This window comes from Ranitomeya imitator, chromosome 7 (genome assembly GCF_032444005.1).
Source record: "Ranitomeya imitator isolate aRanImi1 chromosome 7, aRanImi1.pri, whole genome shotgun sequence".
NCBI lineage: Eukaryota > Metazoa > Chordata > Amphibia > Anura > Dendrobatidae > Ranitomeya > Ranitomeya imitator.
In genome coordinates, this window is record NC_091288.1 from 206,018,536 (window position 1) to 206,042,615 (window position 24,080).

The 24,080-nt window shown below is 45.0% G+C and overlaps 1 protein-coding gene across 2 annotated transcripts in view; it reads right to left on the reverse strand.

Annotated features, from left to right (window-relative positions):
- Window positions 1-17,725: 17,725 nt before the first annotated feature.
- The window catches only part of PRKCB (protein kinase C beta), a 133,824-nt gene continuing 127,469 nt past the window's right edge, over window positions 17,726-24,080 (reverse strand). Inside the window, exons 17-18 of one of the 2 annotated variants that reach the window (XR_011314727.1) lie at window positions 22,142-22,624; window positions 17,726-22,064 (exon numbers count right to left, since the gene is read on the reverse strand). Coding sequence is in view for 1 of the 2 variants with exons in the window: in XM_069734541.1 (XP_069590642.1) it covers window positions 22,472-22,624 (153 nt within the window). In the remaining variant the exon portion in view is untranslated. Of the gene's footprint in view, window positions 22,625-24,080 lie in introns of both variants that reach the window. The other variant, XM_069734541.1, reaches the window with a different exon arrangement.

Sequence of the window (24,080 nt, forward strand, 5' to 3'; positions counted from 1 at the left end):
TCGCTGCGTGAGTCAGCAGCAGAACCGCTTTGATCAGCTTATTGATCATTGATGGTCTCAGCAGCGGGCGTTCCTGAGATCAGCCTGCTGATCACTGAGGATCTTGGCAGCAGAACACCCTAAGATCATCTTTTTTGGTTGCTGAGTTGTGAGGGGGGATCTCAGCAGAAATCCTCCCTGAGAGCAGTTTATCGATGGCTGATAATCTCAGCAGAACACCCTGAGATCATGAGATCAACTTATAGATGACTTGGGGGTCTCAGCAGTGGAGAATCTTAAGGATCAGCTTATGGATTGCAGGTGGTTGAAATAGTGGATCCACTTGTGATCAACGTAATGATCGCCAGTGGTTTGAATAGTCGATCTTCTTGTGAACAGCATATTGATTGATGGTTTGAACAGTGGATCTACTTGTGATCAACGTATTGATTGGTGGTTTGAACAGTGGATCTGCTTGTGTTAACCATATTGTTTGATGGTGGCTTGAACAGTGGATCTCCTCATGATCAGCGTATTGATTGATGGTTTGAACAGTGGATCTACTTGTGATCGGCATATTGTTTGGTGGTTTGAACAGTGGATCTCCTTATGATCAGCGTATTAATTGATGGTATGAACAGTGGATCTACTTGTGTTCAGCATATTGTTTGATGGTGGTTTGAACAGTGGGACTCCTCATGATCAACGTATTGATTAATGGTTTGAACAGTGGATCTTCTTGTGATCAGCGTATTGATTGGTAGTGGTTTGAACAGTGGATTTCCTCATGATCAGTGTATTGATTGATGGTTTGAACAGTGGGTCTACTTGTGATCAGCGTATTGATTAATGAGGAGCTCAGCAATAGAACTCCCTGAAATCAATTTATTGAACAGCGAAGCTCTCAGTAGTGGATCTCCCTGTGATCAACCTATTGAATGCTGTGGATCTCAGCATCATAGCACTCTAAGATCATCGTTTAGATTCCTAGGGGGTCTTAGCAGTGATCCTCCCTGAGGGTATCGGTAGTGGACCTTCCGTCGTGAGGATCAGCCTACTGATTGCTTGTGGTTTCAGTCTTGTATCTACTTGTTATCAGCTTATTGATTCCTGGTGGATTCAGAAGTGGATCTACTTGTGATCAGCGTATTGATTGCTGGTGGATTCAGTCGTGGATCTACTTGTGATCAGCGTATTGATTGCTGGTGGATTCAGTTGTGGATCTACTTGTGATCAGCTTATTGATTGCTGGTGGATTCAGTAGTGGATCTACTTGTGATCAGCATATTGATTGCTGGTTGCTTCAGTAGTGGATCTCCTCAAGATCAGCTTATTGATTGCTAGTGATTTGAACAATTAATCTGTTTGTGATCAGCATACTGATCATTGAGGATCTCAGCAGCAGAACATTCTGAAGTCAGCTTATTGATCAGCGAGGCTCTCAGCAGTGGATCTCCCTGTGATCAATCAATCTATTAATTGCTGGGGATCTCAGCAGCAGAACACCCTGTGATCTCCAGTGATAAATATGATGGTCTCAGCAGTGGACTTCTCTGAGATCAGATAATTGATCACTGGGGGCTCAGCGTTACAACCCGTGCGGTCAGTTTGCCCTTGAAATGGGCAAAAGTAATGGAAATGTTCACCTGGTCGCAGGAAAGTTCAATCTCTGTCAATAAAGAGAATAAACACAGTAAACAAACCCATTTTGTCACAAGGAATCAACAGTAATTTGTCAAGGAACCCCCTACACATGTTCAATTTTCCTGCAGCACCCCCACAGGGGAAATGAGGTATTACACAATTGTATTTGATGCTAATGGGCTTTCCATGTAAGGCTGGTTTCACATTGGCGTTTTTTGGGGTGCGTTTTTGCGGTAAAAAACGCAAAAAAACGCATGGTGAAAAAATGCATGTAAATGCGTGTAAACGCTGCGTTTTTTTGACGCATGCGTTTTTGCATGTGGTGAAAAAAACGCGGCGTTTTGACGCGTTTACATGCGTTTTTACATGCGTTTGCGTTTTTTAAATGCATGCTGAGAAATGTGTGACAGCTGCCAATCATCAAAAAAGAGTAAAAAACCCACTATAAACAGAAACAGTTAGGGTTAGGGTTAGGGGTAGGGATCATAACCCTAACCCTAACCCTAAAGGGATCCTACCCCTAACCCTACCCCTAAGGGATCCTAACCCTACCCCTAACCCTACCCCTAACCCTACCCCTAACCCTAAGGGATCCTAACCCTAACCCTAACCCTACCCCTAACCCTAACCCTAAGGGATCCTAACCCTAACCCTACCCCTAACCCTACCCCTAACCATAAAGGGATTAGGGTTAGGGTTAGGATCCCTTAGGGTTAGGGGTAGGGTTAGGGTTAGGGGTAGGGTTAGGATCCCTTAGGGTTAGGGTTAGGGGTAGGGTTAGGGGTAGGGTTAGGTTCCCTTTATCACCTTTATGTTGGGGGGTGGCATATCAGTGTGTTTTCTGTTTTTTTAATAAAAAAACGCATGCGTTTTTTACTGCAAAAAACGCATGCACCAAAAAACGCATGCGTCCCCATTGACTCCAATGTATTTTTTGACCCAAAAAAAACGCATGCGTTTTTTTTTGGTCCAAAAAACGCTTCTAAAAATACTACAAGTAGCATTTCAGAAAATGAACGCATGCAGTAAAAAAACGCATGCGTCAAAAAACGCGACCAAACGCGCACACAAAAAAACGCATGCGTTTTCAATGTTAAAGATAGGAAAAAAAAACGCTGCAGACAAAAACGCAAGTGTGAAACCACCCTAAGTCATGGTTGTGTCGGGTCCTCCAGAGTGAGAGACACTTTATATAGTCACCAGGTTATGGACCGATATGTGAGTGTTGCCCGTCCTGTAGATGCCCGCGGGCACCACCAGCTACCAGGGAGCAGGAAGTCGGCACTGGAGGAAAGAAGACTTGTGCTGGATTCCAGCTAAGATGATTAATAGAACCATTGATGGTGATCTGCTGGTCACTATTCTCTACTTCTTGCCTTCTCCCAGGACCTCATATCACCGCCCCATCCCCCGCAATATGGACCCTTTCTTTATTCTTTCTATTCTTACAATCTGCCGCCCATTTTTATCTCCTCCATCTTCTTAGTTCCTTATCTGCTCTGATTCCATTAAACCAATTCATGAAGTTTTCAATGTTCTAATTGTAAAAATCCAGATTTAATCATATAAAACATCTCCTCTGTACCAGCGGACTCGAAAACTGTCTGCCGGAGCTCACCATTTAATACGGAGCATTCGTTTTTCAGATTTTATCTGTTTTTCTTCCTGCCGATCTTATTTCTTTGAGATAATTCGAGAACCTTCCCCACAATTATAGTTTGGGCATTTTAAAGTCTTTGTGACTTAAAGGGATACTAACGTCCATCCCATATTTTTGTAAACTTGAAGGGTTACTCTCATCTTCATCAATGGGTATTAGATAGAGCTTGCAAAAACAAGCACTTTTGCAATTTACAGCATGTTAATATTTTCAGCCGTTCTCGAGATATTTACACTTTTTGTTTACAGCTCGTTGCCTTAGAGACCGACCACCGCTGCTAGACAGTAGAACCTGTGCAGCGCTTACAAGCTCTTTTGTTTTGCTCTTGGTTTGAAGCTGGCCAGGATCCTTGAAGTGAGCTGTTACCTCCTAATCCCGGCTCAGCATCAGTGTATTTAATACAAGCTAGACAGCATCGGTGGTCGGTTTCCCAGGCAACGAGCTGTAAACAAAAGAAAAGTGTTAATATCTCAAGAACGGCTGCAAATTTTAATAAGCAGTAAATTGCAAAAGTGCTTGTACTTACAATTCCTATCTGACAATATTCTTTCCAAGACTATTGGAATAAGTTTTAAAGGGATTTCCCATTCCTCCATGATTTGAAAACTTGCTTAAGGGAAGTGGTCTTTAACATATAAAGAAAAAAGTGGTACAAATCTTTCCGCTTTTTTAGCGCTGTTGCCTCTGGGACAGGAAGTGATAACTTCTCATTAATTTCATAGGGAGAGATGTGGAAGGACAGATATCAGGGCCAGCACCATCCCTTTAAGGGGTTTTCCATCACTTTTTGAAAACCTACAAGAAGGATGTTAAGTAATGTCATGTTCCTCAGTCATCTGATCCTCCAGCCAATCAGTGGCAGCAGCAGTCAATCAGCAAGATCCTGACTACTGCTTACAGCCTGTATTCTGCAATTGTAGTGAAAGAAGACACCGGCGGCCATTAAAAAGCAAAGCAACCAAGGAAAACATCGGAAGGACGAGGGTGAGGAATTGGCAGGTGGAGGGGAGAGGGTCAGGCGTTATTGTTTCACTATTTGGATTCATTAAACACGAATCTTAAAAACTTCTCCTTCAATTAGGCAGGAAACCGAGCGTCATAATGAAAAACAGACAGACCTGGTGCGAAGCGACTACCTGGTGAATATGAAATGTGTCATTATCACTTGTGAATGCTCCTGTGCTAATGTATGGCCCATCCTGTAGAATTTAAAGGGACGGTACTTCCATAACTCCCATAGACTTCAATGGGGAGCGCTTTTGCACCTGGATGGATGGACACCTGTTCTATTTGTAGAGGTCTGAACCCCACAGTTTGGGGGTCAATCCACAGATGTAAAGTCATAATTAACAACTTTTTTTTTTTCGGGACGTTGAGATTTCGGGAGTAAAATATGGGGTAAATGAATAGAAATAATAGCGTCATCCTCTACACAGCCGAGGGTGTGCCCTTTGGAATTGTTACAGGGCAGTCTGAAACTTGTAGTTCTACAACATCTGGACGCCGGCAGATTGCAGCTCAATCCTTATATTCATAATCTGCTCTAATCCAATCTGCAGCGAGGATTATAATTCTGCGGAGTATTATATGGACCCACGGTGGCTTGGGTATCCTGGTTATTAAGGGTCCAATCAAGGGGGTGGCCATATCGTAGCTTCCACATGAGATTATCATCCATCTTTCCCAGATTCAGGATCCTGGGAAAGCTGGGTAGCGGTTTATCTCCATGTCGTACACCCGTCCTCTTCCTATTTGTTATCACCGTTGATATCATTTCAGCTTTGCGACGCTGTGCTGTAAAGCGTGTGCGGATCGCCGGAGATTTTATGGCATTTTTCACTCATTGCATTGCGGGCGAACACCAGGAAATTGCTGTGATCTCTCCATGAAATGCGACAGTGGCGGAAATATCGCGTCGCTGCAGAATATTTACATGTGTAATATGCAGCCATTACGGCGGAAAATAGGCCCAGAATTTAAATTCAAGGACCAGCAAGTCAAGGGCATCCTCTTAAAGGAGTCTTCTAAAGTAAGCATCTGCGGATTGGTGGGCTTCTGGGACCCCTACCTAGCAAAAAAAAAATATATATAAAAAAATAAAAGCTGATGAAATCAGACAATTATTTAAAGGGAAACTCCATCTAACATCAGGCTTTAGCGGGCTTCTATCAGATCCTGCATGGACGCAGCGTCATGGCGTCATCGTTGTTGTTACAGGCCTGACACTTGAAGCTCCAATCTGTAATATCATCATATAGGAAGTAAAAGAAAATAAAATAAAATTGTGGGCTTTTTTGTACCTCTCGTTTAAAGGGTTATTCCTTTCCTCGTAGATGGATAGAGCTTGTAAATTAAAGCACTTTTGCAATTTATAGTTAATTAAAATTTACATTCGTTCTTGAGATATTAACACTTTTTATCTGTTTACATCTCGTTGTCTAGGAGACCGACCACCGCTGCTGTCTAACTCATAAGCACTGTGCCGCAGCAAGCCGGGATTAGGAGATAACAGCGCACTCCAGCGATCCTGTCCAGCTTCAAAACAGTGTTTGCAAGCTCAATAGAAAAGAGCTAGTTAAGCACTGAGCAAGCTCTGCTGTCCAGCAGCAGTGGTCGGTCTCCAAGGCAACGAGCTGAAAAGAAAAGTGTTGATATCTCAAACACGGCTGAAAATTGTAATAGGCTTTAAAACGCAAAAGTGCTTGTATCTACCAGCACTATCCGACTATACCCATTTACGAAGATGGGAAATAACCCCTTTAAGGTCAATGCGATGAATAAGGCAAATTGTTTATTTTTTGGGTTTAAAGGGATTTATGAGATTAAGAAAACATGGTGGCCTTCTTCTAGAAACAGCGCCACTTATCTATAGCCTTTGTTTAGAAGTGCAGTATTTCAGTTGTAATACCACTTACGGTCTATAGACGAGAGTGGCGCTGTTCCTGGAAGTAAGCAGCCATCTTTTCAAATCTGATAGAACCTCATTATGAGACCACCTCTGACATATGAGTAGGTGTGCAGATATAGAAACCTGCTTGGTCGCTCACTCTAATCCTTGGCGTTGGCTTCGGTCGGATCGCTCTGCGATCAGGAGTGATCTGTTCTCTCGACTCCATTGTCCATCCATGACTAATACCCGGTGTCCATATAATAGGCTCTTCTAATAGTAATATGTACAGAGCATGAACGTGACGGCGCTTTATTGGACATTGTGTATCCGCAGACACCGAAACGCGCAGTGCAGAAGTGATCGATGGGCAGAACGGATCTTGAGGGCCCGATCCACTAATCTGGTCCATTTACATAACCGTCCGCTCCTTGCTGTAATGGATATCAGCTTGCGGATTTTGGAACAGCCAGTGTGCAGCGCTGCGGTATAAAGCATGGGGGAGTAGTCGGAGTCGTAGATGAGGTTGGTTTCAGTAAACTGTAGTCCATGACTGGGCAGCTTTGCCGTAAGCTAGTAATATTTCCATTAATGATGTAACCAGGCCCTGGCATCATAGGAGACCCCAAATTAACCGACACCACTAGGAGCACCATTGTTACACCCATGATAGATCTATGGGAGGTGGGCTTTGACGTGGAGTGGCACCAAAAAACACAGTGCCCACACTCCATAACTGGATGGTAGTGGTGCCCCCAATGATTGACACCACCGCCTAGCCACTACTGTCCAACTTCTGTAGGTCTCAGTGGTGCTCCTAGTGGTGTCTGAGCAATGGAAAATAATGGATTTTCTGTTGGGTCCCAGAAGGTCGGATGGTAGTGGTGCCCCCAATGATTGACACCACCGCCTAGCCACTACTGTCCAACTTCTGTAGGTCTCAGTGGTGCTCCTAGTGGTGTCTGAGCAATGGAAAATAATGGATTTTCTGTTGGGTCCCAGAAGATCGGATGGTAGTGGTGCCCCCAATGATTGACACCACCGCCTAGCCACTACTGTCCAACTTCTGTAGGTCTCAGTGGTGCTCCTAGTGGTGTCTGAGCAATGGAAAATAATGGATTTTCTGTTGGGTCCCAGAAGGTCAAGGGGCCACTGCCGGCTCAGGTTTCCGTACACCAGGAGATCTCCAGTATGGGTCACCTCAGCAGGATGAACCATTGGGGCACAGTAGAGTTTTTCAAGCTCAGTTTTGATGTCTTTGGCCCGTCCAATGCTGAGACATTGCCCCTACATTGCAGCTCGGACCGGAGGCGCTGGTGCCGCAGACTAATATTATGCAAGCCCTTTCTTTTCTATCTATAAGAGAAGACCTCAAGGTTCCACCGACCGATTGTGACATTCTTTGCTAGGCAACGGCCGTTAACAGACCTCGATCCTATATACCAAGCCGCGTGACAGCGGGAGACGCTGCTCATTTATGTGATAAAAATAAATAATATTTTATAATAAAGTTAAATATTCTGCTCCGACCATCTGTTCCTGTAAATGTGAGACCGTGGGCAGGCACAATAGGAAAAATATTCTGCAGCACACGGCTGCCGGTGTGAAGATGACGACAGTCGGCGACTAAAGCTTTCAGAAATCATCACCTTACCCCTTCATTAAAGGAGGTCGCGCCGACACTCTGCGATCTAGATCATGCAGTCTGTAGTCCTACCCAGGCCTCCTTTATTCCACCGTTCTTCACAGATCTTCTCCATAATAACATAGTAACATAGTAACATAGTTAGTAAGGCCGAAAAAAGACATTTGTCCATCCAGTTCAGCCTATATTCCATCATAATAAATCCCCAGATCTACGTCCTTCTACAGAACCTAATTGTATGATACAATATTGTTCTGCTCCAGGAAGACATCCAGGCCTCTCTTGAACCCCTCGACTGAGTTCGCCATCACCACCTCCTCAGGCAAGCAATTCCAGATTCTCACTGCCCTAACAGTAAAGAATCATGTAAAACAGTAAATAATGATGGGTTGTGGCCATATTGATCTAATGATCTGCCCTATACCATAGGTGGCGCTACAGCGACATTATTTGTCAGACTTTTTCTGCCCTTCGAGGGACCTTTCATCGCTGCTGATATATTAGTTTTAGTAAATACTTGTGTTTACAATCAAATAACAATTACTGGAACATTTTGAGATATCAGGAAAGCCGACATGTCCCCTTTAAAGCCCCTTACTCGCAAAAATCAGCCCCTCTCATCAAAAAGATGGACTCAAAAATTGTTACCCTTTAAAACCCTGCTGTTGTCTTCGGTCTGGGGAGACCGATTTTGAACTTTGGTATTTTTTGGGGTGTTCAAGATGCGGTTCTGAAACTTGTGGTTGATTGACTTAAATGAGGATGGGTCGGTCGGCCATGGGTTTCAGAGCTGCATCTTGAATATTTTAAAGAATATTGAAGTTCAAGGTCGGTCGTTTTTGACCGAAGACAACAGCAGGGTTACGTCTTTGTAGCTTTTTAGGCTGCTGTTGTGGCAATTATTTTTTTTTTTCCCAAAATGAAGTTTATAGCCTACTCCACCAGTAGAGAAGGTCTCTGCATCTCTTCCGTTGCTCTGTCAAACCTGGCGGCAACAAATAAAATTGGTAAAATATACTTGTCTGACATCAGAGCTCGGAGGGAATCTCTATCCCGGGCTGCTATATTTACAACGTCCGCCTCTCAATAATCAGCCTGCCGACATCAGCAACTCTGCCAGCACAAGATTTATACAATCGTGCATGAACTAAAACAAGTACCCACAGGGCCACTGTAATAAAGAAACAAAATAGGGCAGTGGATGAGCATCCTCGAGGATGGAGGGGAACGAGTCTGATAATGGAGTCCACATAGGAGAGACCCTAAAATCTCAGCCCCCCTCCCAGGTCTGTAAAGCCCAGTGTCCATGAGACTGTAGACTCATCAAATGGAACTTATTAACCCACCTAAAGTGTGTCACGCTTGTAGCCAGGAGGGTAACTACAGGGGGCACAGAGGGGCCCAGTATTCTAAATACCCTTGGTAGAGGGGACCCTGTTAAAGATTTTGCATCGGGACAGACCCATTCATTGGGGGAATGGGGCTTGGTAGTTCTTCTCCTTGGTAATCTTGTTGGCTTGGCGTGGGCACCATAATGCTGGGGGCATCATATTTTGTGTGGAGGGGTCTTTATACTCTGTGGGGGGAGTACCATAAAGGATTTGTACTTACCATCCTCGAGCACCTATGACTTTCCCGGTAACACCACCAGCCCATTCTGGAAGGTCCACTTTTGGACAGGGTCGACATGTAATCTTTCCCTTGCTGTATGGGACCCCCCTAATTTGCTGGGGTTCTGCATGAAGATTTGGAAAATTCTTGGCAAATGCCGATCAGGGGCACTATTTTAGGTGGGTACATAGTACAGACTGGGTAAGATTAGGGATGTGGCTTAGGGTAATAGAAAAATAGCATGACTCCTTTCTATATAATACAACTGTCCGGAGTCAGAGCTATTTTTGCAATATCAAAACTGGTGGGTTTACTCAAGCGCTATCTACGACTGGGATGCTTCTGGTCTAGACTGGGGAGTCCTAGGTGGGTGGGAATAAAGCTTCCCTAGATTGCCATCTCCAAAGTTGGTAACTATGCAATACATAACCATACCTCCCAATTTGGAAAGAAGGTAATCAGCCCAAGGACCTCAATGTTGTTGGCCCCAGTTTTCTGTGTAGTAGCTGATGCGTTAGGACCCAGTCTATACGGCAGAGCTAGGACAAGGCATTTATGTATAGGGCCCTCACACGACTTTATATATAACAAGTAGGGGAGAGGATGTGATGGAGCGCGCTGTAGCGTCTGTGATCAAACAAATAAGGCAGTACTCTGTAGCGCCAAAACATGAAACATGAAAATTGAATTTAATTACTGCACTAGAAATATGAAAAAATGAAAAAGTTTAGCGCATAAATTGGCCAATTCATGTGTACCTGGTAGCCACGATAAGGCATTTCTCGTTTACCAGGACCTAACAATGCCAATCCTCGCTTAGAATAAAGTCTTCATCTGTATGGGAACCTGTGAATCCTCTCTTAGACTAAAATCGATATCTCCGTGGAGGGGTAGGGGTAGGAGTAGTCTTGGCGCTAGAGTGCTGCCTTATTTATTTGATTGTTTATGAGTTGGTGACTCTAGGTTAGCACCTGTTCACACATAGTCTATGTTTGGATGTGACAGTCAGTTTTTTAAATTTTTTTTTTTTTAAATTTGTATTGTCTGTGATGCTCCAGTTGTTACCGTAGAATGATTGTCTCATCTTAGACTCTGAGCGTTTCTGCTCATCCTGTCACCGCTGACTGTCAGCAGCAGAAGAATGTGTCAGGCGCCGGTGATGATGCAGAGAAATAATTATCTGCACCCGTTCTCCTAATTTATATCCCAGAAAGACGGAGACGCTGGCAACAAAAAACCCTGATCTAATGCTCATTGTGGTATGGAGCCTCATAAAAGCCACAACATCTGCTGCAGAACCTCAACGTAGACCCCTAGCTGCTGCACAACATCATAATAGACCCCTAACTGCTTCAGAACCTGCTGAGGTGTATTATGAGGTCCTGCAGCAGCTGAGGTATGTATTATGAAGTTCTGCAGAAGCTGAGGTGTGTAATATAATCTGCAATAGCTGATGTGTGTTTTATAACATTTTGCAGCAGCTGAGGTGTGCATTATGATGTTCTACAGCAGCTGAGATCTGTATTATGATGTTCTGCAGCAGCTGAGGTGTGCTTTATTAGGTTCTGCATCATCTGACGAGTAATATGATCTGCAGTAGATGACGTGCGTTTTATAAAATTTTGCAGCAGCTGAGTTATGTACTATGAGGTTCTGCAGCAGCTGAGGTGTGTGATCATATTCTGCAGCAGCTGAGGTGTTTAATGTCAGGTTCTGCAGTAGCTGAGGTAATATGATCTGCAATAGCTGAAGTGTGTATTATGAGGTTCTGCAGCAGCTGAGGTGTGTAATATGATCTGCAAAAGCTGAAGTGTATCATGAGGTTCTTCAGTAACCGAGGTCTGTATTATGAGGTTCTGCAGCAGTTGAGGTGTGTACTAAGAGGTTCTGCAGTAGCTGAGAAATAACTGAAATCTTCCAACCATCAGAATCGACTGTCTGTGTCTCTGGCTTTCCCTTCCCTCGTTATCACCTTCAGCCATCTCCTGATCATCTCCCTTCTCCCCTCTCATCTCATCTCTGCTTTATTTTGATGCTTCTCCTCTACGTGCCGCAGCTCGAGGCGACGAGAGTGACAGACACCGAGTATAAAAGTAGATTTCCTTTTAATAAATATTTGATTAATAAAAATTAAAAGCGATTAACGAAGCTGGATTATGATTAAAGCCAATTAGAACATCCCACCAGTAATCGCTTCGGCTTCATATCTCTTATCAATTGGATCTGTCATTCCGTAATTAAGCAGAGTTATGGTAGCTCAGTAAGGGCAGCCATGTAGGCCTCATACATGGCCTTGTTGCCCATAGCAACCAATCACAGAGCAGATTAAGAGATGAAAGCTGAGCTGTGATTGGTTGCTATGAGCATCTTTAGGATCGGCCTGTGCGGTCTTTCACCCGGGGCAAAGGTTTAGGTTTCTGCTCTTATTCCTGTATCTAAATACCCCGGCCAAGGAAAAATGGTCTATTGTCGCCCACCGGGCACTTGGTACCGAGGTCAAGTGCCCTTTTAGGTAGCCGGCTGCTATTTTTCCTAGTCCTGTCATACACATGCACAGTTTGGCTGAGCGTGCATGTGATTTCAACGGGCATGACAGCTTAACCCCTTCAGGTTTTTTTTTTTTCACCCCAATTTTTGTGCTTTTGTTTTTACTCCACAGAGCGATAATTTTTTATTCTCCTGATATAACCCTGCAGGGGCTTGTTATTTGCAGGACCAGTTTTAGTTTTGCGTGACACCATCCATTTCACCATATAATGCACAGAAAGATGAGAAAACGTGGAGGGACGTAGTGGGAAAAAAACACAACCCCACTATTTTTGGCTTTTGTTTTTACAGCGTAAGTGGTTCCAAGCACCTCTGGCGGCAATCTATCCTCCCTGAAAACAGAAGGATCTGGCGTGTAAATTCAACATGTGTAATCCCCATCTCCCCTGCGGTCATCTGCCCCCGTACACCATCGGTGGTTGTCCGATCCCCATCTCCCCTGCTGTCACCTGCCCCCGTACACCATGGACGGTTGTCCGATCCCCATCTCCCCTGCCCCCATACACCATGGACGGTTGTCCGATCCCCATCTCCCCTGCCCCCGTACACCATGGGTGGTTGTCCGATCCCCATCTCCCCTGCTGTCACCTGCCCCCATACACCATGGACGGTTGTCCGATCCCCATCTCCCCTACCGTCATCTGCCCCATACACCATGGACGGTTGTCCGATCCCTATCTCCCCTGCCGTCATCTGCTCCCATACACCATGGATCGTTGTCCGATCCCCATCTCCCCTACCATCATCTGCCCCCATACACCATGGACGGTTGTCCGATCCCCATCTCCCCTGCCCTCATCTGCCCCCATACACCATGGACGGTTGTTCGATCCCCATCTCCCCTACCGTCATCTGCCCCCATACACCATGGACGGTTGTCCGATCCCCATCTTCCCTACCGTCATCTGCCTCCATACACCATGGACGGTTGTCTGATCCCTCTCTCCCTGCCATCATCTGCCCCCATACACCATGGACGGTTGTCCGATCCCCATCTCCCCTGCCCTCATCTGCCCCCATACACCATGGACGGTTGTTCGATCCCCATCTCCCCTACCGTCATCTGCCCCCATACACCATGGACGGTTGTCCGATCCCCATCTCCCCTACCGTCATCTGCCTCCATACACCATGGACGGTTGTCCGATCCCCATCTCCCCTGCCGTCATCTGCCCCCATACACCATGGACGGTTGTCCGATCCCCATCTCCCCTACCTTCATCTGCCCCCATACACCATGGACGGTTGTCCGATCCCCATCTCCCCTACCATCATCTGTCCCCATACACCATGGACGGTTGTCCGATCCCTGTCTCCCCTGCCATCATCTGCCCCCATACACCATGGACGGTTGTCCGATCCCTGTCTCCCCTGCCCTCATCTGCCCCCATACACCATGGACGGTTGTCCGATCCCCATCTCCCCTGCCATCATCTGCCCCCATACACATTGGATGGTTTTTCGTTCCCTATCTCCCTGCCATCATCTGCCCCCATACACATTGGATGGTTGTCCGATCTCTCTCTCCCTGCCATCATCTGCCCCCATACACCATGGATGGTTGTCTGCTCCTTATCTCCCTGTCATCATCTGCCCCCGTACACCATGGATGGTTGTCCGATCCCTATCTCCCTGCCATCATCTGCCCCCATACACATTGGATGGTTGTCTGATCCCCATCTCCCCTACCATCATCTGTCCCCATACACCATGGACGGTTGTCCGATCCCCATCTCCCCTGCCGTCATCTGCCCCCATACACCATGGACGGTTGTCCGATCCCCATCTCCCCTACCTTCATCTGCCCCCATACACCATGGACGGTTGTCCGATCCCCATCTCCCCTACCATCATCTGTCCCCATACACCATGGACGGTTGTCCGATCCCTGTCTCCCCTGCCATCATCTGCCCCCATACACCATGGACGGTTGTCCGATCCCCATCTCCCCTGCCATCATCTGCCCCCATACACATTGGATGGTTTTTCGTTCCCTATCTCCCTGCCATCATCTGCCCCCATACACATTGGATGGTTGTCCGATCTCTCTCTCCCTGCCATCATCTGCCCCCATACACCATGGATGGTTGTCTGCTCCTTATCTCCCTGTCATCATCTGCCCCCGTACACCATGGATGGTTGTCCGATCCCTATCTCCCTGCCATCATCTGCCCCCATACACATTGGATGGTTGTCTGATCCCACATAAATCGCCAAGTTTGGCCTCAGTAATAATAAATCTTACCAATGTGTCTTATCACCCCCCACATATAGAGCGGAATTATCTCCCTATACAATGAGTCGGAGCCGTCATTACTGCTGCCTCCCGCTTCACATGATTACATATCAGACTCAGCTCTGCTACAATTAACAATGACGTCAATTTTTATTTTTTTTTCCGGCTTTTTGGGGATATGCAAATGTCGCTATCGCAAATTGCCCGAGTGAAGCCACGACAAAGTTGATTGAAATTGTAAAGCAAATCTCATCTCATTGTACCAGGGAGAGGGGAAGCGTCAATCAGAATAACTGGCTTAGAATCCCAGAGCAGGCGGCATCCCACCCCCCCTTTTATTAACTCTTAGGTTTCCAAACCCATAATGTCAATGGCTCATTGAAGAGGATTTCCTCCGTGTAATCAGTGGAAGACCTACATTTATAGAGCGCTGCAAGAAAAATATCCCGTTAGTTGCATGCACCGAGGCCGCGGCTTAAAAGTCGATTCCGAAAAAAAAAATGTAGATGCCTTAAGACCACCAATCGACAGGGCCACGGACATCTCACATTTGATTCCCCTGATGTATAAAAACCTAAGCTAATAATTAAAACTAATATAGTGCTCATAGACTACAACCTCCATTATGGACTGACAGAGAATGTTGGAAGACACAGAGAGGTTGGAGGGCACCATATTAGACATGCATCAAGAATGGACAGGTCACTGCCGCCTACAAAGTCAGCACACTCCCGTCCTCCTGCTGTCATCATTCCTATGGTTGGTTGAGGACCCACTTAAAGCATGAGGCCAGAAGCTACTGAAGTCCCATTCTGAAGACTATGAGAAGTCAAACAACCAGGGTAGGGACAGTCCAAGGCAGGAAGATCCCCCAGGGCCTATATGGTCCAAATATATGGAGTTCCGGGACCAAAAAGGCGGTGTTTATGCAAATCCCACCCAAAAGTGGATGTTTTTATTCCATTTGCCGAAAAAAAAATAAAGAATTGGTGTTTCTTCAATTAGTTTCCACTTGAAAACCTTGTCAGTTTCACCCACATGGAAAAAAAATGTTGTGAGCACATCCCCCTTAAAAATATTTAGATAAACCCTTCTCAAACAACTCATTGTGAATTAATAGAGGGGGGATCGGTGTCCCTATTCAGTGTTCTGGAGAACCCAACAGATCTACACATTACATAGATAATACATCAATATCAATAGGCGCAGTGTAATCCCTCATTTCTCCTGCGGGGGCACTGCAGGGATGCAGAACACGTGGTACCAGATTCCCGCCAAGATTACAGCCAATCACAGCTGATTATTGGGGGACTCTACAAATGAAAAATGGGTGAATATTAATGAAGACCCCCAGGGTTGCAGCTATTGGGGGTGTAGAGGGTGGCCCAGACATCTTGGTCTGAATCCCAGTCAGGATACAACTTGGTGCTCTGTCTCTCGTCATCCGCCACCGCTCCAGAATAAGGGGCTGGATCTTGGTACCAGGGAATACAAATAAAGGAACCTCGTAAGATCTTGACATTTTTATCGCATCCTTCCCTTACCGCCATCACAATTACACCGGGGCAACAAGTGGCGGAGGCCGAGGCCGGGAGCGGCTAATGAGCGGGCAGGCTTCTCCTGCCACCTTTTAATTGATTCGATGCCAATGCTTTGAGGGCAAAGTTAAAGAATAATGAGTAGAACAGGATTATTGTGCAGATGAAACGTCTAGGAGATCGCCTGCAGGGGAATCCGGCTGAAGGTCAGAGACGATGGCGGAGCTGGGTCGCGGCGTGCAAAACTAATGAGCTTCTCTTCTTCACATCAGCTTTGAGAAGCCGAGGAGCTGACAGCCATGTTTCGTCTTGTCTTCTCCTCATATGCTCGTGAAATCTTATCCGGTCCTTCCCTGCTCTTCTAGTGGGCCGCCATGACCATGCAATACAACCTTCATGACCATTAATGGCAGTGTAGTGGCGCCACATTGTGCACTTATGTGACATTACTACAAATTGCTTTGTAGGAAGTTCTTATAATGCACAGGAATGGCTGATGGGTCCTCACTAGCTGTCCAGCAGTACCATAGTAGACAGCAGGACCGTTGTAAAGGGGAGAGCCAGGACTAAACTGCTCCCCTATACAATAAAATTATATTTATCTGCAGCCACCACTAGGGGGAGCTCACTGCATAAAGATTTATACTTTGGTTCCCAGCTCATCGCCCCAGGGGCTTCATTCTCAAAGGGGTTGTGTTTGGTTTTGTTTTTAATACTTAAATGCATGCATTTTTGCAATTGCGTTTCCTTAAAATTTACCTTCTATAGTTTTTTTTTTTTTTTAATTATCTATTGCTGGCTGCAGAATGAGTTAACTGAGAATCAGTCAGGGAACTCATTCTGATGGGCTGACAGGAGAGTTTGTAGCTATTATCACTTTCTTTTTTTCTCCGTGCGAATTGAAAAGCGAAAACAGTTCAGAATTATTATTTTTTAAGCTCAGTTACAAAAATGTTTTTTAGCCCCAAATTTAAAGGGGAAAATTATTTATGGTCCCTCCCCCTCAGAGGTGGAAGCCCCTGGCGCGATGAGCTGATACTCGCCTAATGGCGGCAGATTCATAATGAGAAACATGAAGATTAGTGGGGAAAAAAAAGGTGAAAAATCTTTATTATAATAACTGATTAAGAATAACGTTTCATCATAGAAAGCCGAGATATGGAAACTGTAAGGAGTTAGAATATGGTGCCCCATGCTCAAAAATACTTTAATTGTTTTTTTTTTTTTAAATTGTGGCAATTTATAAAATGATTATTAGTTGTTTTTTTTTTTTTTAATTGTGGCAATTTTTTTAAAACAAATTTCAATGGCACAATCTGCATTAAAAATATAAAATCCTGCAATTTTCACACTGGTCAATGAGGATTTTTTGTTTTAGACTCTCTAATTTTTTTTGTTTCAGGAAATAACACATGTACATTAGCCACAATGAACAGAGTCCCGCCCTTTATTTTGTATTGAAGAGTCTAATGAGCGTGTGCAAAAGGTCGTTTGTGAAGAGAGGGGGAGCAGGTGAGCTGTGACACACTAAGACTTCTTTTATGATGATGACTTCTCTTTAAAGGGGTTGTCCTGCCATTTAAAAAAACTAAATATTCATAGTCACCTTACGGAGCTCCCTTTTGGTCCATTTTCAATATTTCACGACTCCCTTCTGGTCTCTGTAGTCCCCCACAGGTGATCACGGGCCGCTCACAGATTGGACACATCAGTCACGTGGCTAGATGAGGCTTTATGTGCCATCTGACCGCTGCAGCCCACCAGTGACTGGCTACAGTGGTCCTTTGACTAGATGGCAAGAGAAGGTAGACACCAGAATCGTGATTGGTGATTTTTTTTTTTTTTTTTATCCATGACCAAACACCCCTTTAGTTTTTTGGGTGCCAATCCAGACTTGCATTGAAGATTTTTATTTTTTTTTAAACACAAAAGTAAAAAAAAAAACAACAAAAACAAACAAAAACAAAAAAGACAAAAGTTTTTTTTTTCATTTTAAAAGACTGATCTTTTATTTTTTTTTTGTACTTTTTTTTTCAAGTCATACATGCAGTAACCGGATCTTGTACACGAGGCCCAAGAATAAATAGATCAGCAGACGTATGGAAGACAATGGCCGCGCCGGCCACCCGTGAACATGGAAGGCCACACAATCCAAGCCCTAAATTCAGGTATTCGTTCAAAAGTACACAAAGTTTTTGGAAGAAGTTGGAAGTTGACATGTGGCACAGTCCGCGGACGTAACATTCTCATCCGCCCTTAAAGCAACAGTCTCCAGGCGGCGAGAGATCAGCGCTTTAAAGGGATACGTAAAATCCTAAAAATGGAGGCATCTACTTAACCCCTAAAATCGTTCATTCAGATCAATCAGTGGCAAATTTCTTGATCATCTTTAACCGAGCCAAGTTGGTCCCAAGTTAAAAGGTTGGTGTCCCTTTAAATATTAGTCCAAAATCCATTCGTTTTCACCGGTGGCCATTGGCTGCAAAAATACCCCCATCATGGACATTCCCTATAAAAATACAACTCCCATCATGCATGCATCTGTCCTGACATGCTGGGAGTTTCTGTTCTCTATCACTTTCCACCATTGTTATTTTACTATCACAAGTTCTGTAAATACTCAACGCTGCCCCCTAGGAACAAAAAAGCGAGTTGGCACAGTGATATTTTTCATAAAATAATTTTTTTTTCTTCTGAATTTCAACCAGGATTACGAGTTCGCTCACGATGACTGGGGTGTGCCGGACGGGACGTGTGCATAGGAAAATCAGCTGTGACCCAGAACAACCAAAAATAGAGGAATTTCTTGCATATCTGATATTTTCTTGTACGTTTTCACTGTTCCTGAAGATGCTCCAACCAACAGGAAAGTCTCATACAAATTGCCATACTGATACATATTTTACCTGACTTCGTCCCCATGACAACACTTCCTGCCCAAGGGTTCTCTGGAAGCTAAATCCTACTAATGGGATGTGATAAAATTACTGGTAAGGTCACTGGTTTTATTGTTTATATTTTTATACCGGTGCTAGAAAAATAAAAGCTGGATTTTTTTTTAATTTTAGGCCAAGCTATGCCTACACTGAGCAATGGGACAGGAAGCACTGTCATAGGAGCACAAAAGTTATTCTAACAGCAGACCTTCAGCTGCAGAAAATAAAAAAATATTGTCAGGGCCAACCCTAGGTTAATAGCCCGTGGAGCGCCCTCTACCGACACCTGCCTTTATGTTGTACCATATGGTGCCCACGTAACACTGAAAAATCAATAAAGTATGGAGTCTGCAGGTGCCGCGCCATCAGGCCTAGTGCCGAGACGCATACCCTGACGATTCCGGGCCCTAATGCAAACTCCGAGCCATGGCTCTCACTTACCATGGCAATTCTGGGGTCTTTGTGTATTGACGAGGGGCCTGGCTGCGATGGCTAGCTCTGCACATGCTATAGCTACACCACTGGACAGGGGATGAGCTCTGTACGTAAAGACAGCCCCTGGGAACTACAGAGAGGAGCCTGCAGCTCTGTTAGTTCCCCTCTGATTCCTCGTGGGCGGTACTAACAGGAAGGCGGAGTCAGTGTTCTTAAATAAGGGTGGAGGAATGGTGAGGGGCTGTGCTACTTCAACTACTACCAGGGATCAAAAAGCACCAGCCCCTCATGAATGAGTTAGGGGATTTCTAAGGCCTCTCTCCCCTGGACAGGAATGTACCCTCTACTTAGAAACAGCCCCTGGGAACTGTGTAGAGGAGCCTGCAGCTCTCTTCTTCCTCATGGGCAGTACTCACTTTAGGCTCTGCTTCCCTGTTAATGACAGTGATATTAAATAAAGGGGTGAGGAATGGAGAGGAGACTGTGCTATTACTACCAGGGATCAAAAAGCACCAGCTAGGGGATGTGAGGTTATGACCCAGCGGGGATCAAAAAGCACCAGCTAGGGGATGTGAGGTCATGACCCAGCGGGGATCAAAAAGCACCAGCTAGGGGATGTGAGGTCATGACCCAACACCAGCTAGGCAGTGTTTTCTATGGGGCCACTCTCCCCTGGACGGGTGATACACCCTGTACTTAGAAACAGCCCCTTGGAACTGCGCAGTGGAGCCTGCAGCTCCTTTGGTTCCGCTCTGCTTCCTCGTGGGCAGTACTAACTTTAGGCTCCGCCTCCCTGGTAGTTATTACATAAGAGTGGAGGAATGGAGGGGAGTTGTGTACACCTACCAGAACGTGAATTAGGGGATGTGAGTTTATGACCCTCACCAGCCGGGCGGCCTTCTCTAGGGGCCACTCTCCCCGGGCAAAGCGTGCGAACGGCCGATACCACGGGAACACGATCACAGCAGAAATCCTCCTTGCCTTCACCATTGGTGGCTCGGAACGAGAGGCAGATACCACTGGGATATGTGGGGCGGGGGGGGTCCGCGGCCCCTGCGAGGCCTGTGCAATTCAGACTTATCAGAGCAGCTAATGTGTTTAAGGGGACAATAAAACTTCTCAGACACTTCCATTAGGAGGGAAAAAAAAAATCTGCCACGACCAGGTCTTACATAAGAGCTCAGGCAGGAGATAATCACCTCCCCGCTCACTTCTGCCCATTCTTGATAATCAATTATGACTATATTAATAAAAAAAATTTAAAAAATGCTCGTATTCTCACCGATGGGCAGTCGTGCAGGATGTAGCAGAGCTGAATGTGTTGTGGCTTTATGAAAACTGGTGCAAAAGTGGAGAAGTATGACATTTTTCGAAAAAACAAAAAACTGATAACAGAGTAATAGAATGAATAGGAGGAGGTTATCGTCCCTTTATATCATAACACTTTGCGGGACCGAAATGATGGGCGTGGGGGCACGTACACACCGAATATGCGCAGTAGGAATTTCTGCACCCAAATCATGTTTTTACTGCGTTTTTTTTTTTTACCTATTAATTTGAAAGCTGAAATAATTGACGTACTGCAAGGAAAAAAAAATCTCACTTTGCAGGTATTGTCACACGCTGAGGTTTTTATTTTTCAGCTGCGAAACTGCAATGTGTGAACAAGTGTTTTGTCAGAGTTTTCACACGAAAAACAGGATAGCAAAAAACCTGACGTCTGAATGAGGCCCTAAATCATCATAAGAGGGCTACGCCCTGCTAGGACAACCCCTGCTCAATCTGAATGTTTGCCCCCAATAAAATAAAACACCTATACCCCCCTCCGGTGGTTTGAGCTGTAGTACCAGACACAGCCTGCTGCCAGGAGTGGCGCTGTGTAATAACGCTTCCTTCAAAGATATCATGGATGGGCAGAATCAGTCTTAAAGGTCTGGAGGCTGAAAGCTTCTTACGGCTTTAGGCCTGAGCCGCTATTCATCACCCATCAGCCCCTAAAGAGATGATTATCAGGGCGGAAAAATTGGGCTTTAGTTATCAATTGTGCCGGATGATAAAGTGGCCTGATTATTAATTAGAAAGCCCACAAATAGAACCCGAAACAGCGCCTCTCTTATTCAGAGGTTGTATGCGGTACTACAGCTAGCCTCCATCAATGGAAAATGGCAGAACTGATACCAGACACTAACTCCATGCTGGACCTTTCCCATAAGAGCCTGCTGTGAGAGGGGAGGAGGAGCTGCAGGAGAAACAGCCGTCATTGGCTGTAAATACACTGCACCGTTCTGACATCACGCCAGAGCCTAAGATGGCCGCCTTCCTAATGGACATACAAATAGGATGCGTCTCTGTGATCGTTACTCCCCTTTCCTTAAAGGGGTAACTCCCAAGTGTGGAGATTATCCCCTATCGCTGGACGTCTGACTGCTGGGACCCCCCCAGACCCCAAAAACCTCATATAAATGGCGCCAAAGTCGACCATGCGCATTGCATTCCTTTTTTAGCAGGTCGCTGCCTCGACCATCTCCGGCGGTCCCGTTAAGAATGAATGGAGCTGATGACCATAATCAACCACCGCTCCATTCATACGCTGGTTCTTGAGATTGATGGCGATCCCAGCAATCCGGAAATTATCCCCTATACCAAGCTATATATGTGTGTTATGGAAAGATGGGCGGTAATCAACGTGACGACAGACCTCACTTATACCACTACACATTCCCTGTTTTCGTTCCAAAAAACAGCGCCATATCTGTCTACAGGCTGCGTCTGGTATTGCAGCCCAGTCCAATTCTCTTTAAAGGTGAAGAGCTGTAATAGCAGACACAACCCATAGACTTTATGTGATATTCGCGTCGTGAAAAAGAAATGAAAGCACTTCTCCATCTTTCTCCACATTCATCAATATATATCTGTAGTGGTCAGTGCTGCAGAACATTTTTTCACCTGCAGCCACCACTAGAGGGCGCCGCTTACTGCTTGAGTTCTATGTGTGAACAACAGCTCCCCCTAGTGGTGACTGCAGGCAGCCAGATTTTTTTTTCCGGATGTTTCAATCTCCATAGCAGATAAATGGATCAAGATATATTAAAAAAGAAAAAAAAAAAAGGTGTTATTTCCCAATGAATTGTGACAAACTCGGCTCTGCTACATCTGCTCTGCTTTGTATTACGTAACGATATGTTATTTTGGGGGAGGATGTCCTAGCCGCCTGGTTTCTGGGCCACCTTCATTGCATATAGAGTGATTTATGTTAGCCCAAGTAAAATCTTGAGAGCCCTGGAACACAGCCCCACTGGCATCACCAGATCCTGGTTGGGTCTGAAGGTTCCCGTCAGACGTTTCTCCTTCCGCTACACATTGATCACAAATTCCGGGTTTGTGTACGAAAATCCGGCAAACTCGTTCTGATCCAGGTTCATGATAAAGAGTTTGTCCGTGGGGGTGAGCTCTACGGGCTGACGGGTGAACTCCTTGTCAAAGTTAGAGGTGTCCCTCTTGTCCTTCTGCAGAAGTAAGAAGTGAACAAACTCCGTTATCGCGAGGGATGGCGGCACAGGAAGGATGGGTGGGATGGCGGAATGCGGCCATTTTGCAATAAAGAGTCACGTGAAGGTTTATTGCAACTTTTCGGAAACTTTTTGATGTTCATGCAAATGATGGGAGCATTAACCAATACAGTCACGCCGGCTTCCATCGCCACGTTCACCTCCTCCTCCGCATCCACAACAGATCGCACACAACAGCCAAACGCAACACGAGCGCAAAAAATATTCCTAAATTTAGACCCTTAAAAAAAAAAAAATAAAATTTGATCAAGACAGAGGCCAAATAATCCTGGATTATACAGAAAAAAAAAAATCAACAGATAGAAGAGAGATTAGGATCAAGTAAAATTAACAAAAAATTTCGTCGGATGGATGGAAATATATATATTTGTTTTTTAACCGAATTGTAATTGCTTATTTCAGAAATTTTATGCAATTTTTAAAAAAGTTTATTTCCATTTTCATAGATGGATATTTTATTTGCAATTTACCGCTACTTAAAATTCACAGCCGTTCTTGAGTAATGAACCGTTTCCATTTGTTTACAGCATCGTTGCCTAGGAAACCGACCACCGTTGCCGTCTAGATTGTAAACACTGCGCTGAAGATGCACAAAATTAGACGGCGGCCGCGTGCTCTACTGCAAGCACTGCGCATGTTCTACTGTCTATCAGCGGTGGTCGGTCTCCTAGGCAACGGCCTGTAAACAAAAGAAAATAGTGTTAATATTTAAAAAAAAAAAAAAAATGGGTGAAAAAATTTTAGGCAGTAAATTGCAAAAGTGCTTGTATTGCCCAGCTGTATCCATGATGGGAATAACCGTTTCATACTATTTTTTTTAACTCTCCTGTGCCAGATGATCGATATGCAGAGAGCGGAAGGGTCTGTACTATTAACAGAAGCTCCAGGATCAGGTCAGAGATCGATCAATCGATGTGTTATAATAATGTATGGCACTGGCAGCCTAAATCACAACTTACTGGGGGGCACAAACAAGTTAAAAAAAATAATTGCACAGTTAATTAAATAATTGCACGGTTTTCATTCACATGTCAGATTGTGACCAAAAGCTTGATCAGAGTGCGGTACGAGCGGCATCCCATTTTCTCCACAGTCCATGAAAAAAGGACTGCACTCAAATGTCAGCAGAGCGCAGTCCGCTTTCTTCAGAGCCAATGTCTGGCATCATTGATTTTGATCAGACACTCGGATAGGTCTCCGATATTTTATGGGGACCACTCGGTCCGTTGGGAAAAAAATAAAAAAAATCAGACATGTGAATGGCCCCATACACTATCACAGGTACAAGCGCTTTCTGCGAAGATCGGACGTCTGAACGGGGCCCAACGCGGGAGATTGAGGTTGCAAAAAACTCCCAACTGGTTCAATCATTTTTGCAACCCCATTCACCTGA